The sequence below is a fragment of the Platichthys flesus genome, chromosome 24 (genome assembly GCF_949316205.1).
Source record: "Platichthys flesus chromosome 24, fPlaFle2.1, whole genome shotgun sequence".
Classification (NCBI taxonomy): Eukaryota; Metazoa; Chordata; class Actinopteri; order Pleuronectiformes; family Pleuronectidae; genus Platichthys; species Platichthys flesus.
The window spans coordinates 15,447,518-15,462,633 of NC_084968.1; the positions used below are offsets into that span (position 1 = coordinate 15,447,518).

The 15,116-nt window shown below is 44.8% G+C and overlaps 3 protein-coding genes across 5 annotated transcripts in view; all 3 read left to right on the plus strand.

Moving 5' to 3' along the window:
- The first annotated feature begins 720 nt into the window (after window positions 1–720).
- slc25a11 (solute carrier family 25 member 11) lies at window positions 721–6,169 on the plus strand. The gene is made up of 9 exons (XM_062384101.1): window positions 721–914; window positions 2,904–3,056; window positions 3,248–3,365; window positions 3,537–3,625; window positions 3,715–3,805; window positions 4,336–4,426; window positions 4,505–4,604; window positions 4,706–4,757; window positions 5,563–6,169. The coding sequence occupies exons 1-9, from the start codon at window positions 850–852 to the stop codon at window positions 5,716–5,718; spliced, it is 915 nt and encodes a 304-aa protein (XP_062240085.1). The 5' UTR covers window positions 721–849; the 3' UTR covers window positions 5,719–6,169.
- A 3,470-nt stretch (window positions 6,170–9,639) lies between these two features.
- LOC133949788 (profilin-3-like) lies at window positions 9,640–12,813 on the plus strand. The gene is made up of 4 exons (XM_062383776.1): window positions 9,640–9,705; window positions 9,808–9,943; window positions 11,392–11,581; window positions 12,399–12,813. Exons 2-4 carry the CDS (start codon window positions 9,809–9,811, stop codon window positions 12,494–12,496), a joined length of 423 nt encoding a protein of 140 aa, XP_062239760.1. The 5' UTR covers window positions 9,640–9,705; window position 9,808; the 3' UTR covers window positions 12,497–12,813.
- Window positions 12,814–13,823: 1,010 nt separating this feature from the next.
- eno3 (enolase 3, (beta, muscle)) overlaps window positions 13,824–15,116 on the plus strand; it is an 8,447-nt gene continuing 7,154 nt past the window's right edge. Inside the window, exon 1 of one of the 3 annotated variants that reach the window (XM_062383773.1) lies at window positions 13,824–13,955. The gene's annotated coding sequence lies outside the window, so the exon portion shown is untranslated. The remainder of the gene's footprint in view (window positions 13,956–15,116) is intronic. The other 2 variants (XM_062383775.1, XM_062383774.1) reach the window with 2 other exon arrangements.

Here is a 15,116-nt window from a genome sequence, read left to right on the forward strand (position 1 = left end):
CAGACAGGTACAGACAGGTACAGACAGATACGGACTATGGTACAGACAGGTACAGACAGGTACAGACAAACAGGTACAGACACAGCAGGTACAGACAGACAGGTACAGACACCGACAGACAGGTACAGACACCGACAGACGGGTACAGACACAGACAGGTACAGACAGACAGGTACAGACACAGGCAGGTACAGACAGTTACAGACAGACCGGTACAGACACAGCAGGTACAGACACAGACAGGTACAGACAGACAGGTACAGACACAGGGACAGACAGATACAGACACAGCAGGTACAGACACAGACAGGTGCAGACACAGCACCTACAGACAGGTACAGACAGACAGATACAGAAACAGACAGACAGACAGGCAGAGAAACAGACAGGTACAGACACAGACAGGTACAGACACAGCAGGTATTGACAGACAGGCAGATAATCAAACAGGTACAGACAACGACAGATACAGAAATAGACAGGTACAGACACAGACAGACAGGCAGATACAGACAGGTAAAGACACAGACAGGTAAAGACACAGACAGGTACAGACACAGACAGGTACAGACAGGTACACACAGACAGATACAGAAATAGACAGGTACAGAATATAATTTAATCTTTACAAATTATTATTAACATGCTGAGTGCGGACTCTGACATGAACGACTCCGTGATTGGTCCCTGAAGGCCTCCTCGGCTCCTGATTGGTCGGCTGGCGTCCGCTCCACAGAGTCACCTTGTCCCGGCTCCTGCTGCATCTGTTCCGGAGACAGAGCAGAGAACCGTCCTGCTCAAAGGCACACAGGCAGCGGGAATCTAACCTCCGAGCCACCTGGAGCAAGCATGGCGGAGACAAAGCCGAAGACTTCTCCGAAGGCCGTCAAGTTCCTGTTCGGGGGCCTGGCCGGGTAGGTGCTAGCTGCCATGCTAACCTGCTAATGTCAGCGGGGCTAACAGCGGGGCTAACCCGGTGGAACCCGGTGAATGTCCCCGTTAACAGCAGCTCAGAGTCCGGGTCACAGTGTGTCACACCGATCGTGACAACCATCTCCTGCTAGCTGCTAATGCTAACGTCCTCTGAAGTGCCCCCCCCCCCCCCCCCCCCCGTCGGTTGTTTATATTGTGTTAATATTTTTATTTATATTCTTGTTTAATGACATCATCCGCTAAACTGTTCAAGCAGAGTTCGAATCCCGGACCAGGTTCCATTAGGCTTGTAGCATGCTAGCATGTAGCATAGAGAAGTCAGTAGTTGTGTTTATTATGAGTGAATTAAAGAGCAGCTACACGCACATGCACACGCACGGATTCAAACAGCTGATCCGGAAGTTCACTCGAAGCAGAAAGACCTGAGCTTTAGATTCATACAATCAGATCGATCTTTGAATATTGATTAGAGAATTCCCTCATTAATGATTCAGTCGATAACGTGTCAGAGGCCATCGTCATGTGACCTCATCAGTCATGTGACATTTATTTGAAATCCAGAACTTTTCCAGAAGTCGGGCTCATGTCAGAAGAGAAGCAGCTGTCCCCTGCACACAGACACACACTAACACAGACACACACTCATGCAGACACACACACACTCTCACTCAGAGACACACTAACACAGACACACACTCACGCAGACACACACTAAAACAGACACACACTAACGCAGACACACACTCTCATGCACGCTCCTTGAAGAGTGTGCACGTGTGACGTTCAGGCTGGATGTTTTACGGGTCGTGACATTTGGGACAGACGTGCAGCTGCTGTGAGGGACGAGTGTGTGTCCTGTCCTCGTCTACAGTGTGTACAACTGAAGGATTCCCCATGTGTGGCTGCAGGGGGCGCTGTGTCAGCCACTCAAACCTGCAGGACCGGTTCCTCTTATCCTCCAGTGGAAAGTGACACAGATTCCACAGTCGACTGAGTTCTCTCACGTTCACAGAAGAAATTAAAAGAGACGGAAACTTAAATAAAAATAAAAAATCCAGAAGCTGCGAGTCCCCGTCAGAGAGTTTCCATCTGAACTGAGACGTCGTTCTCTCGTCTGGTTTATTAAACTTCAGACTCAGTTTAATTGAAACGTAAAAAAAACGATAATGAACCATTTCAGAGAAAGATTATGATTTATTTATGAAACTGGACAACAAACAATTTATATAAATACAGGTAATTTACCAAGAATGTTGATTTGAAGCTGCTCAAGTGAAGATGTCGAGGTTTCTGAACTGAAGTCCACATGTTCTCTTCATATGTTAAACACACGTGTGAGGATTACTGTGACACGGGACCAGTTCCACATGAGCTGCGATTAACACAACAATAAAACCAGTTTGTGTGTGTTTGTAGAGGTGTGTGGGGGGGGGGGTCCCTCAGGTTGATCTTTGACCTTGAGATAAAGATTAAAAGTACGAGTGGTTCCATCAGAGTTCACACAAAGTGTCTCTGTATCACTGACAGAACTAAAGGTCATCACTCTTACAACATTATAAATATGATGATTTACATGATGTATAATATCTCTCTCTCTCTCTGTCTTTGTCGGTCTCTCTCTCTCTCTGTCTCTCTGTATCTCTCTCTCTCTCTCTCTCTCTCTCTCTCTGTCTCTCTGTATCTGTATCTGTCTCTCTCTGTCGCTCTCTCCCTCTCTCTCTGTCCCTCTCTCTCTCTCTCTCTCTCTCTCTCTCTCTGTCTCTCTGTATTTGTATCTGTCTCTCTCTGTCTCTCTCTCCCTCTCTCTCTGTCCCTCTCTCTCTCTCTCTCTCTCTCTCTGTCTCTCTCTCTGTCTCTCTGTATCTGTATCTGTCTCTCTCTGTCTCTCTCTCTCTGTCCCTCTCTCTCTCTCTCCCTCTCTCCCTCTCTCTGTCTCTCTCTCTCTCTCTCTCTCTCTCTCTCTCTCTCAGGATGGGTGCCACAGTGTTCGTCCAGCCGTTGGATCTGGTGAAGAACCGGATGCAGCTCAGTGGTCAGGGAACGAAGGCCCGAGAATATAAAACCAGTTTCCACGCTCTGTTCTCCATCCTGAAGAACGAGGGAGTGACGGGCATCTACACCGGGTAACTTCCTCTCTATCTCTGTTCTGTCTCTCCATCACTGTCTCTCGTTCTATCTGTTGCTCCTGGTCTATGAGGACACCTGTCTACTTCCTGTTTGGTGGTGTACCTCCTGCAGACGATTTGAATGATCTTTATTGACACGTGTTCATTTGTTACAGTTTAATAAAGTTAATGAGTTTTGTCTCCGTCAGTCTGTCGGCTGGTTTGTTGCGTCAGGCGACGTACACCACGACTCGTCTGGGAATCTACACCATCCTGTTTGAGAAGATGACGGGGGCCGACGGGCGGCCGCCCAACTTCCTCCTCAAGGTCCCGACACATTCACGTTTTACCAACGTTTACCACATCAACATTTAAGAGTCAAAAGTTGTTTTTTATATATTTAAAAAAACTGTGATTCTAACGTCAAAGACGAGTTGAAAAGTTTAGGAAACGTTTGAATGAACCATTAGAGGTTTACAGAGATTGCTCCCCCCGCAGGCGCTCATCGGTATGACAGCTGGAGCCACTGGAGCATTTGTCGGGACGCCAGCAGAGGTCGCTCTGATCCGGATGACAGCTGACGGCCGGTGAGTGAGCTGCGTGTCTCCTGAGAAGTCACATTATGAATATGTTTTTAAAACTTTATTTCTAAATAAAACTGTTTGTTTGCCTGCAGTCTACCTCCAGACCAGAGGAGGGGCTATAGCAACGTTTTCAATGCTCTCGCTCGAATCACCAGAGAAGAAGGCATCGCCACGCTGTGGAGGGTGAATCCCACTTTTCATTCTCTCTTAAACAACCAATGGGCTGACTGGTGATTTAGCTAGAGGCATTTTAATCAAGGTAACGCACTGTTAGCCAGTTAGCTATTCAGTTAGCCAGTTAGCTATTCAGTTAGCTAGTTAGCTATTCAGTTAGCTAATTAGCCTTCCGCTGTTTGTGTAGCTGGTTTGTAATAGATCATGATTACTTGTAAACGTGATAAAACACTAAACCCAGTCGAGGTGAAGAAAACAACTCCCATGATTCAACACTGCGTCACGACATCATCAAACGAGGTCTGCTCTTATTGTTTTGATTGAGAGACCCCTAGTGGCCGAAGTTACATTTTGTTTGTTATAATAACGTGAATTTAGTGACAACTTTGTGTGTGTGTGTGTGTGTGTGTGTGTGTGTGTGTGTGTGTGTGTGTGTGTGTGTGTGTGTGTGTGTGTGTGTGTGTGTGTGTGTGTGTGTGTGTGTGTGTGTGTGTGTGTGTGTGTGTGTGTGTGTGTGTGTGTGTGTGTGTGTGTAACAGGGGTGTGTTCCCACCATGGCCCGGGCGGTGGTGGTGAACGCAGCTCAGCTGGCGTCGTACTCTCAGTCCAAACAGGCGCTGCTCGACTCAGGTGGACAAACACACAAATTCACACAGACTAAAACATTACAACTGGGCGAAGTGTAACTGTGTGTGTTTGTGTTTTCAGGGTATTTCGGGGACAATATTTTGTGTCACTTCTGTGCCAGTATGATCAGCGGCCTCATCACCACAGCAGCCTCCATGCCCGTGGACATCGTGAAGACCAGGTGAGAGTCTCAACCAATCAGAGCGCCTGGTGGTGCGGGGGGGTGAGAGCACACTGAAGTGGTTCCAGCTGAGATGCAGAGTGACTCTGGTTTTCTTTCAGGATTCAGAACATGAGGATGATCGACGGGAAACCGGAATACAAGAACAGTTTGGTGAGTTCCTCTGAAAACCGACGCCCCCTGCTGGTGGAGGTTTCATTCTAAATTCAATACTTTAATATTTAGAACATTGTTGTGTTGTTCGCCTCTGATGACGTCTTGACTTTCTGCTACAGTGAGAAACATGTTGAGAACACATGGTGGCGCCAGAGAGTCGCACAGGAGCAAAACGTGTTCATAGTTAACTTATGAAGAGTTAGGAAATATTAAGTTCATGTTTCTAGATTAAGTATCTTTAGAATGTGTTTTATTGATGATGTCAGATGTTTGTGTTTATTCCACTTATTACACAGTTTGAGTACTTTTATTATTTATTATAGTTAGATTTTAGAATGTGAAGATTCTTCTGGAAACATCACAGGAAGTAAAAGTACCAACGTTAGACACCAAATCATAATGTACAATATATTACAGACCTTTAGAATTATAGACTGCAGAGGTTAAATATGTGTAATCCATGTGTTTTACAGTGTAAACTGACCTTTGACCTCTGTTATCATACATGTTATTGATCAGTGATCACGCGTGTTGGAGGTTTCGTAACCTCACGTGGTTCCATAAGCCCTGAGTCTTAATTTGACGTTTTTCTGTAAAATATCATCTTTCAAAATTATATCATCAAACCTAACATATTTTACTTATGACCTGATTTTTAAATATAAAAGATTTTTTTGATCTTCAGATTATTAAGAAACTATTTTGTTGTGTTTTACAACTTTTCTCCTTAAAAAAGTAAAAAGAATTGAGGGGGATTCATTAAACCTTGTGTTGACGAGTCAGCGTTTGTTTCGTCCACCAGGAGGTGCTGGCGCGCGTGGTGGGCAGGGAGGGGTTCTTCTCTCTGTGGAAAGGTTTCACTCCGTACTACGCTCGACTCGGGCCGCACACCGTCCTCACCTTCATCTTCCTGGAGCAGATGAACCGCCTCTACAAGACCCACGTCCTCGACCGCTGACGCACAACACACACACAACAAAGACCCACAAACAAAAACACACAGACATGTCACCTCCTCATACCTCAAACGTGGAGTTAGAATTTACACTTATACACACACAAACACACACAGACACACACAGACTTGTCACCTCTTCATACCTCAAACGTGAAGTTAGAATTTACACACACACAAACACACACACACACACTCTCTCTCTCTTTTAAATTGAAATTCTTTTTGTAAAGAAAAGAATGTAAACTGAATTTAGCTCACACATCGTTTCGTGATGTTTAATAAAATTAGCGACGAGTCTTATTTGAAGAATCGTGACCCCCCCCCTCCCCCCCTAACAATACACCGCATCATGATCATAACCATGGTTACAGGTCTAGTGAAGGAGGATCCATAAATAAATAAACTGTCTCTTTGTCTTTGTGAATAAAACGTTGATGTTCTCTTGAGTTCACTTCCTGTTTCACGTCTCGGCTTCTTGGAGTTGGACTCACAATGAGCTGAGTAGAGGTCAGAGGTCAAGGATCCTAACTGGAAATCGAACATGAGACTGGAACCCCTCTTTGAGACTGGAGCTGCTCTGATTGGTGGAGACGATGATTCTATTTCCTTGTTACAACCTTCTTACTTTGTTCGTCGCTTCCTGTCGTTTAAACCTAAAGACACGAGATAAAACTTTATTGATCCCAAACCGGAGAAATGACTGCAGCTGACAAGTCAGAAGGAGAAAATAAAGAACTACAGAATATGAAGATAATATTCATCTTTCACTTCAGAGTAGTTTGATTTCAGTGCCGTGGAACAGGATGAGATGAGAAGGTCAACGCACAAGTTGAAACTGACTGTTCTGATGGGTCGTCAGCTCAGGGTTTAAAGGTTTCATGTTTCAGCTCAGGTGATGGAAAGATGCAGAATATGAAATTACAATCTTGAATAAACTGAGCCACAACTTTGAACGCTGATGAGTCACAAAGCGTGTTTTTACTTGAGGCTGAAAGTCACAGATTTCAGAATTCAACACGTCTGTGTTTCACCGTATAAGGACACGCACACTCTGTCATGTGCTTCTATCTAACTGAGGACACACAACACCCTCAAGCCTGAGATCTAATTCTCATCAAGTGTCCTCACAAAGACAGAACACGTGCACACAGACACACACACTGAGGAACCACTTCCTCTTTCATCTTGACTCAGTGTCGTTCTGCTTTAACCTCCGTTAACTGAGGGGAGTTGGTGGCTGAAGGAAAGTGACGCCATGTTGGAGGCTTTTTGAAGAACAATATAAAATATCTATAAATTCAGGTTAATAAAAACAAAAGGTAGAAATCATGCATTTTAACTTGAAATTATTTCATGTCAGATTGTAAAACTATTAAATGAAACATGAGTTTTAATTTGGTATTTTTAAATATCTAATTGAAACTTAATTTAAAGTGAGGGCATCTAAATTGTGTATTGTGATTTAAGTTTTGTGGTAAAATAGTTATTGGTACAGTAGTTGTGATACATGACTTCTGGTCAAACTGCAGTTTAACCGAAAATAGAACAAAATGTGAAAGAGGTTTGGTTTGAGTTTCTACTTCCTGTTGTGTGTATTCATGTGGGTGTGTGTGTCTGTGTGTGTCCCTGGGCTACACATACCTTAGACACGTGTAAACCCGTCAGATGGAGCGTTTCAGATTCTTAAAAAAAACGCCCTGGGGTCAAAGGTCACAACTTCATCCAGAGGATAACACAAGTGAGGCTGACCTGTCTGCGCGCACACACACACACACACACACACACACACACACACCCACCATGTAGTAGTGAGCCTGGTCCTCACAGAGACAGAACAACAGGAACACACAGTGAGCTGAGAATCGGCCAATCAGCTTGTTACATGTCACAATGATGTTTCTGGAACACAAATACACGTGTAAAATAATTTTATATTACTGGTTATGCAAGTCAACACTAGTTGTGTAGTAAGTATAGAATAAAGTACACATACATAATCCTATATGTACCATCGTGTCTGCAGTAAAGTAGATGTACTTGTGTGTTTTCACCAGGTCTCAACATGTCGCTGAGACTCCTGATACACACACGTCTCAACTGGCTCAAGTATGTGTGAGTGTGTGTGTGTGTCTGTCTCTCTGTGTGTGTCTTATATTTGCTAGTGGTGAGGATTCCCTTTTAAAACAGTTGTGTGAACTTTCTTTAATTTTTAAGTAGCAGACATTTTGATATTCTTCAGTACTGAGCTACAGGACCCACAATGCACTGCAGGTCCAGTTCTGTGGGTGTGGCTTACTGAAGAGGGCTCAAAAGTAATCAAAATAAGAGGCTGCAAAGACTCACAACCACAAAGAGACGCAGAGTGGCTGCAAAGACACACAACACAACCACAAAGAGACGCAGAGTGGCTGCAAAGACACACAACCACAAAGAGTAGGTAAGAGGCTGCAAAGACACAACGCATCAACAAAGAGACACAGAGTGGCTGCAAAGACACGCAACTACTAAGAGTAGCAAAGAGGCTGCAAAGACTAACAACACAACCACTAAGAGACACAGAGTGGCTGCAAAGACACACAATGCAACCACAAAGAGACGCAGAGTGGCTGCAAAGACACACGACCACAAATAGACACAGAGTGGTTGCAAAGACACACAACCACAAAGAGTAGGTAAGAGGCTGCAAAGACACACAACGCATCAACAAAGAGACACAGAGTGGCTGCAAAGACACACAACCACAAAGAGTAGGTAAGAGGCTGCAAAGACTAACAACACAACCACTAAGAGACACAGAGTGGCTGCAAAGACACACAACTACTAAGAGTAGCAAAGAGGCTGCAAAGACTAACAACACAACCACTAAGAGACACAAGAGTGGCTGCAAAGACACACAATGCAACCACAAAGAGACACTGAGTGGCTGCAAAGACACACAACGCATCAACAAAGAGACACTGGGTGGCTGCAAAGGCACACAACACAACCACAAATAGACACAGAGAGGCTGCAAAGACACACAACGCATCAACAGAGACACAGAGTGGCTGCAAAGCCACACAACACAACCACAAATAGACACAGAGAGGCTGCAAAGACACACAACCACTAAGAGTAGCAAAGAGGCTGCAAAGACGAGTTGTGTCTCACAAACGTCCACGGTGACAGCACAATGTTCCGTTGGTGTCAACAGGAAGTGGTTTGTGTGGAAACGTTTTCACTGTGACTTCCTGTTCAGTCACTTTTCTCTTGTTCAGATTCACAGTGAACACACGGACGCCGTCCTGATGTCACTTCCTGTCCACCTGTGTGTCGCTGAGGGGTTGTTGGTCTGATGCTGGTCAGTGACCATGAGACAATCCCCTCCTCCAAAGAGTTAGCATCCAATCACAGCTCAGCATCAGAAGACGCCCATGTAGAGTGGACATTAAAGTGAAGTGAGGACATATAAAGTGTGTGTGTGTGTGTGTGTGTGTGTGTGCTCTTCACTAACTCAATGAGCTGCTTGAGGGTTAGAATCCGGTTGAAGTTAATTGGACGTAACTTTTTATCTTTGTTTACACATGATGATTTTACAAAGATATCCTGGTTAATCATTGGTTGAAGAATCTAAGTTCTACCAACTGATCTGAGGTGTGTAGAGAGTTCCAGGTGACAAAACATATTGTGTTTATAAAGTCTGTCCACAGTATACTGAGTGTGTGAGTGTGTGAACTACATCTGCACACTTCCTTATTCTTTACTTCCAAGGTGAGAGAGAGAGGAACAGACAGAGAGAGAGAGACCGAGAGAGAGACACAGAGAGAGAGAGAGAGAGAGAGAGAGTGAGAGAGAGACACTGGTTGACAGTGAGCGAGGGAGGAAGCTGCCTGCAGGCTGGGAGTGGTTGGACGTATAAAAGACGACTTGTCTTCCTTCTTTCCGCAGTAGACGTCTCTCTTCCTCCTCTTCCTCCTCTTCCTCATAGCTGACTCTCTACCTGCACAGGTGAGCTCACACACTCTCTGAGTGACTGATTGTTCATTGCGTTGTTGTCGGTGGTGATTCTGCTTGTTCACATGTTTTGTGTGTCTGTGTGTTGTTCCTCAGGATGTCGTGGGACGGGTACATCTCAAACCTGATGGCGCCGACTGCATCGGGGAAGATTGTCACTTCAGAGGCTGCGATCTGTGGGATTGAATGTCTGTCTGTGTGGGCCGCCACACAAGGCTACAGATCCATCTCTGTAAGACACACACACACAGACACACACAGACACACACACAGACACACACATGCTGAGGCAGGAACTACACCTACATGTGTTTGTGTATTTGTCCAGTTTAGCACTTTAAGAAGAAGTTGTTTTCTACCACTTCCTCCTTCAGCTGGTCTGAAACATGTGATGTTTGCTCATGCAAACTGATCCCATGTTTAACTCATCATTCATGTGACATCACTCTGAGCGCTGTCGCCCCATTGGCGGTTTTTGCCCTGATTCTAAAACATGTTATTGGTCAAAAGGATCATTTGTGGCTCCGGCACGTCTTCCTCTGTGGAGTTTTGGGCGTGTTCAGTTTGTTGCTCTGCTGGTTCCCGCTCCGTCAGAGCAGGGGGCGGAGCTCCGGCTGCAGCAGGAAGGAGCAGGTGCTACAGGTTTGCACTGACTAGCTGCACTGTAAAAAGAAAAGGGGTTGTTTTGTTAAAACGAGGAGAAACGAGATTAAAACATCTTACAGAGAACAAAATGCTCATATTTCATATTCTACGTGGAATAAATTGACTGATTTCATGGGGGTTAAAGGAGGAAACAGAACTTTTCAGTTGTTCAAATGAGAGAAAATGATATGTGACAATGCTCCTCAGCTTTCATCTGACAGGAAGCGCAGACACGTTGGAAGAGAGCTCACAGTTTGACTCTGAGGTTTCCTTGAGCAGCGTAGTTTCCGGACGTTTCATTTTTGAGCTGCAGGCTGAGTTTCACTTCAACGACCTTATAAGGACACGATGCTGAAAAGAGCAGCAAATACAGGAAGTTGAGACGCTGACTTCTCTGTGTGTGAGGGTGGAGGAGCGTCCACACGCTGCTGTAATTACACAACGTGTGAGGCAGGCGCACACACGCACACACCTGCAGGCTGCGTGTGTTTGTTTTACACTTTGAACTGGTTCACACCTGAACCGTGTGGGGACCGGGCCCGGCCCCTGAAGCCGGTCCTCACAATGAGGGGCAAACAAGTCACATACTGCAGGGCAGAGGCTTCAGTCTGATTGGCTGGATGGTTTCAGGAAGTGGTTTTGTCTCTACAGGTCGTTGTGTGAGTGTGATTGTGTGTGTGTGTGTGTGTGTCATGTCTTGACTTGTCCTCCACACATTCTTTTCTTCTTCTCTGCCTCCTCATCTCTCCGTCAGCTCCGTCAGGCTCAGTTGTGTATCTGGGTTTGTTGCTGTAATATTCGTTTTGGACAGTAAAGTGTTTCAGGAGCACAGTGTAAAGACGAGGTGCGAGTTGTGTGTATTTTAGTGCGTGTCAGGGACTTCATCACAACACACACACGTTGTATTTACATTCAATTATTATTTGTATTATCTTTGTGTTTATTGAGAATGTGTCACAGTAGTCAGTGGCAGCCAGCAGGGGGAGCTGGACTCCACACAGCCTGACCTGTGTGTGTCCACCATGTCTCCCACAGACGGACGAGATCCGGACGCTGGTTGGACCCAGGAACAATTTCTCCAGCTGCGGCCCCAAAGTCGCTGGAATAAAGACCATGCTGCTGGTAGATAAGATGGATGACGAAACGGCGTACTCCTTAAATCTAAAGACCGTTACTGACACTGACGGCCAAAGATACAATTTGTGCGTCGGCAAAAGTCTTAAAGGTAAGAACACCCGCCGGCAAAGTGCTCTATGAATTTCAGCCTGCAGAGGGCGCTATGTACAGAGTCAGTTTCCTGCAGCTTTGTTTTGACACAAGGCAAAAAATGTGCAGACGTAAAATCTTTATATTCATTATAAATAAAAAACATAACTAGGACTAGACGGGATGCGGGACGAGTCTCTGGTTAGCCTAATGCCTCATGCACACTGTAATCAGGATTAGCATAGCAGCTAGAGAGCACTGGAATATGTACAACTGTGTTTGTAGTCATGCTAGCACCACAGCTATATTAACGCTAATACGTCCAGACTGAAATATGTCAACAATGGATTATAATGAGGTTCATGTTCCCAACAGGATGAACTGTAAACAGCTGGATTGTCTGATAATTGTTGAGAGTAACATGGGGATCATTGAATGTGCTAAACATCAGCAGTTTAACATGGCTGCTGTGAGCGTGTTAGCATGCTGCTAGCTTAACAAGCAGCGAGCATGGCTAGAGCCTCAGTCTGGTTCTATTCATTTGATAATATGGAGAAAATCAAAATGGTTATGTTCAGAGAATTAGTTTCATCGAATGTTTGCTGTGAAATATATTTCTCATATTAAACAAAGTCAAAGACAAACTTCTGAAACTGTGAGTGACTTCCTGTCTGAGCTGCAGTGTCACTAAAACCAACTGTTAGTCAGTACGACTCTGAGGTGTGCTTCTCTGGATGATCTACGTTACATGTGCTCACATGTTAAAATATAACATCGAACGTAATGAACTGAGTTAGCATGTGGTCCTAACCTCTGCCCCCCCCCCCCCCCCGCAGCTCTGCTCGTGTTGAAGGGCGTGGTCGGCGATGTTGGCGGGGATCTTTCCGCCAAGATGTTCACTATGGTTGATTACCTGAAAAAGAATAACATGTAACAAGATGGCCACCGACCTTCCTGTTCCCACCAATCCTGATGGCTACCCCCTCCCCCCCCCCCTGCAGGTCCACAGCTGTCCTGCTTCTTTAGTGTTTAATTCTCTCACCATTTTCTGTCATCAGGTCAAAATAAAGTGTTTATTCTCTGTGGTGAACCAGTGTGTGTGTGTGTGTGTGTGTGTGTGTGTGTGTGTGTACTCCACCTGAACAGCTGACTACACACCTGAGCTGCCAGTGTTACTTTTTGTACAGTGTAGTAGATGGACCTGTGTCCTATCACAAACACACACCTGAAAAATAAAGTTTTATTACACCAGCATGTGTGTGTGTCTGCGTGTGTGTGTCCGTGTGTTCAACTGTGACTATACCATTATTACTTTATTAAATAACCAGTATTATACCACTACAGTATTAGGTCTCATATAGAAGGGAGTATATATAAAATGAGAGGTCCACCCCCCCACCCAGTCATGTGAAGTTATATTTATCTGCAGTAAAGGCCACTGGACAGGCCAAAGTGTGTGTGTATGAGTGTGTGTATGTGGGTGCAAGTGTGAGTGTGACTGCGTGTGTGTGTGTGAGTGCATGTGTGTATGAGTGTATTTGTGAGTGTGTGTGTGTGTGTGTATGAGTGCATGTGTTTGTGCGTGTAGGTGCCAGTGTGAGTGTGACTGCATGTGTGTGTATGAGTGCATGTGTGTGCGTGTTTATATGAGTGCATGTGTGTGTATGAGTGCATGTGTGTGTGCGTGTGCGTGTGTGTATATGAGTGCATGTGTATGTATGTATGAGTGCATATGTGTGTGTTTGTGCGTGTGGGTGAAAGTGTGAGTGTGACTGCATGTGTGTGTATGAGTGCATGTGTGAGTGCATGTCAGTGTGTATGACTGCGTGTGCATGTGTGTGTGTGTGTATGAGTCCATGTATGAGGCATGTGTGTGTGCGTGCATTTGTGTGTTTGAGAGTGCATATGTGTTTGTGTTTGTGTGCGCGTGTCTGTGCGTGTGAGAGTGCATATGTGTGTATTTGTGTGAGTGAGAAGGTGTGTGTGTGTGTGTGTGTTACTGCCCTTTACAGAGAAAGTTGAGCTGGTCTAAATTTTCCCCCTTCGATGAACTTTAACCTTTTGTGTGTATGAGTTAGGGACCGTCACACAAGTTCACAACTGCAAACACACACAACTTATGTTTCTTACAAGGTTTTTATTTGGGGGGGGGGGGTTCTCTCAGGGTTCTCTCAGGGTTCTGTCATCATAGAGTTATTTCAGTGTCAGCTGTCGGTGATGCAGGTGTTTTTCTGTTTCTGTCAGTGGTGTCCCACACAGACGCTCCCTGCCCCCCCTCCCAGCCTCCTCCCCTGTCTTTATAAAAACCCTGGAGAGACACAGACGGACACTTTCCAGGTCGGTCAGACAGACGGACACAGACGACTCCACTTCTTCTCTGACAACACAACAAGGTAGGCTGACAGCGCTTGGCTCTGGTTGGTCCCTTTTAAACTGATCTTGAGGGTTTCCTGTTTCCTGTTTGCTTCCTGATTCTCTTCCTGGTCTAAACTTGCCTCTAGTTTGGTCAAAATCATCTCAAGCTCTTATTCTGAAAGTCTTATCTCCAGGGACAGACGCTCAAAAGCTTCTGTGAAGAGAAAGACTCAAAAAGCTTCAAGGCTTCGACTTTCAGCTGCATGAAGGTCAAAGAGCAGAACGACTGACAAGAGACAAACCCCAAGAGGAACACAGTCCTGACAGACAACAGACAGAGAGACACAGAGAGAGAGAGACAGACAGACAGACAACAAACAGACACGCAGAGAGAGACAGACAGACAACAGAGAGAGAGAGAGACAGACACACATACAGACAGACATACACACAGACAGACAGACAACAGACAGACACGCAGAGAGAGACAGACAGACAACAGAGAGAGAGAGAGACAGACACACAGACACACAGACAGACAGTAAGACAACAAACAGACACGCAGAGAGAGACCGACAGACAACAGAGAGAGAGAGAGACAGACAGACACACAGACACACACACAGACAGACAGACTCTGTATCTGCAGTGACAGTTTAAAGTTCTTTGTAAAGAGAAGAACATTTTATAAACAGAATGAGATAATAATTAAAATATAAATGGTGAAGAAATCAGACGCAAGCAGGAACATCTTCATCCCTGAGTTTAAAGAACTGAGAGTTAGTCTGGATTGAGTTAGTAGCTTTAATAGTTCTGTTAATACTAATATTATTTAGTGTGTTAGCAGCAGTGTTTGGGTACAGTTGTTGTAAAGATCACATTAGGGTCACATTATGTTTGACCTTTGGCTACGCACAAACACACACACAGCGACACACACACAGTAACAACTGTTAGCGTGTTATCCTTGACATTTAGAGTATGTTAACAGGCTCCTAACACAAACTCTGTAAAACTACAGAAACTACTAAAATACTACTCCAGTACTTATACTACTTCATCATTAGAGAATAATCAAAAGTCATTGAATAACAAATATAATATTGTTTATTCGTGTTAATCAGCAGATGAATCACTAATTGAATCATCAAAAATAACATACGTCAGACAGAGCACTTTAATAGGTGAAGTACATTTTA

Bases quoted from the DNA above. Each gene is read 5' to 3' on its own strand.
- slc25a11 (XM_062384101.1), top strand. From the start codon at position 850: ATGGCGGAGACAAAGCCGAAGACTTCTCCGAAGGCCGTCAAGTTCCTG. The intron at 915-2,903 runs GTAGGTGCTAGC...TCTCTCTCTCAG, and splicing joins CTGTTCGGGGGCCTGGCCGG to GATGGGTGCCACAGTGTTCG. The intron at 4,427-4,504 runs GTGGACAAACAC...TTGTGTTTTCAG, and splicing joins ACAGGCGCTGCTCGACTCAG to GGTATTTCGGGGACAATATT.
- LOC133949788 (XM_062383776.1), top strand. From the start codon at position 9,809: ATGTCGTGGGACGGGTACATCTCAAACCTGATGGCGCCGACTGCATCG. The intron at 9,944-11,391 runs GTAAGACACACA...TGTCTCCCACAG, and splicing joins AAGGCTACAGATCCATCTCT to ACGGACGAGATCCGGACGCT. The intron at 11,582-12,398 runs GTAAGAACACCC...CCCCCCCCGCAG, and splicing joins CGTCGGCAAAAGTCTTAAAG to CTCTGCTCGTGTTGAAGGGC.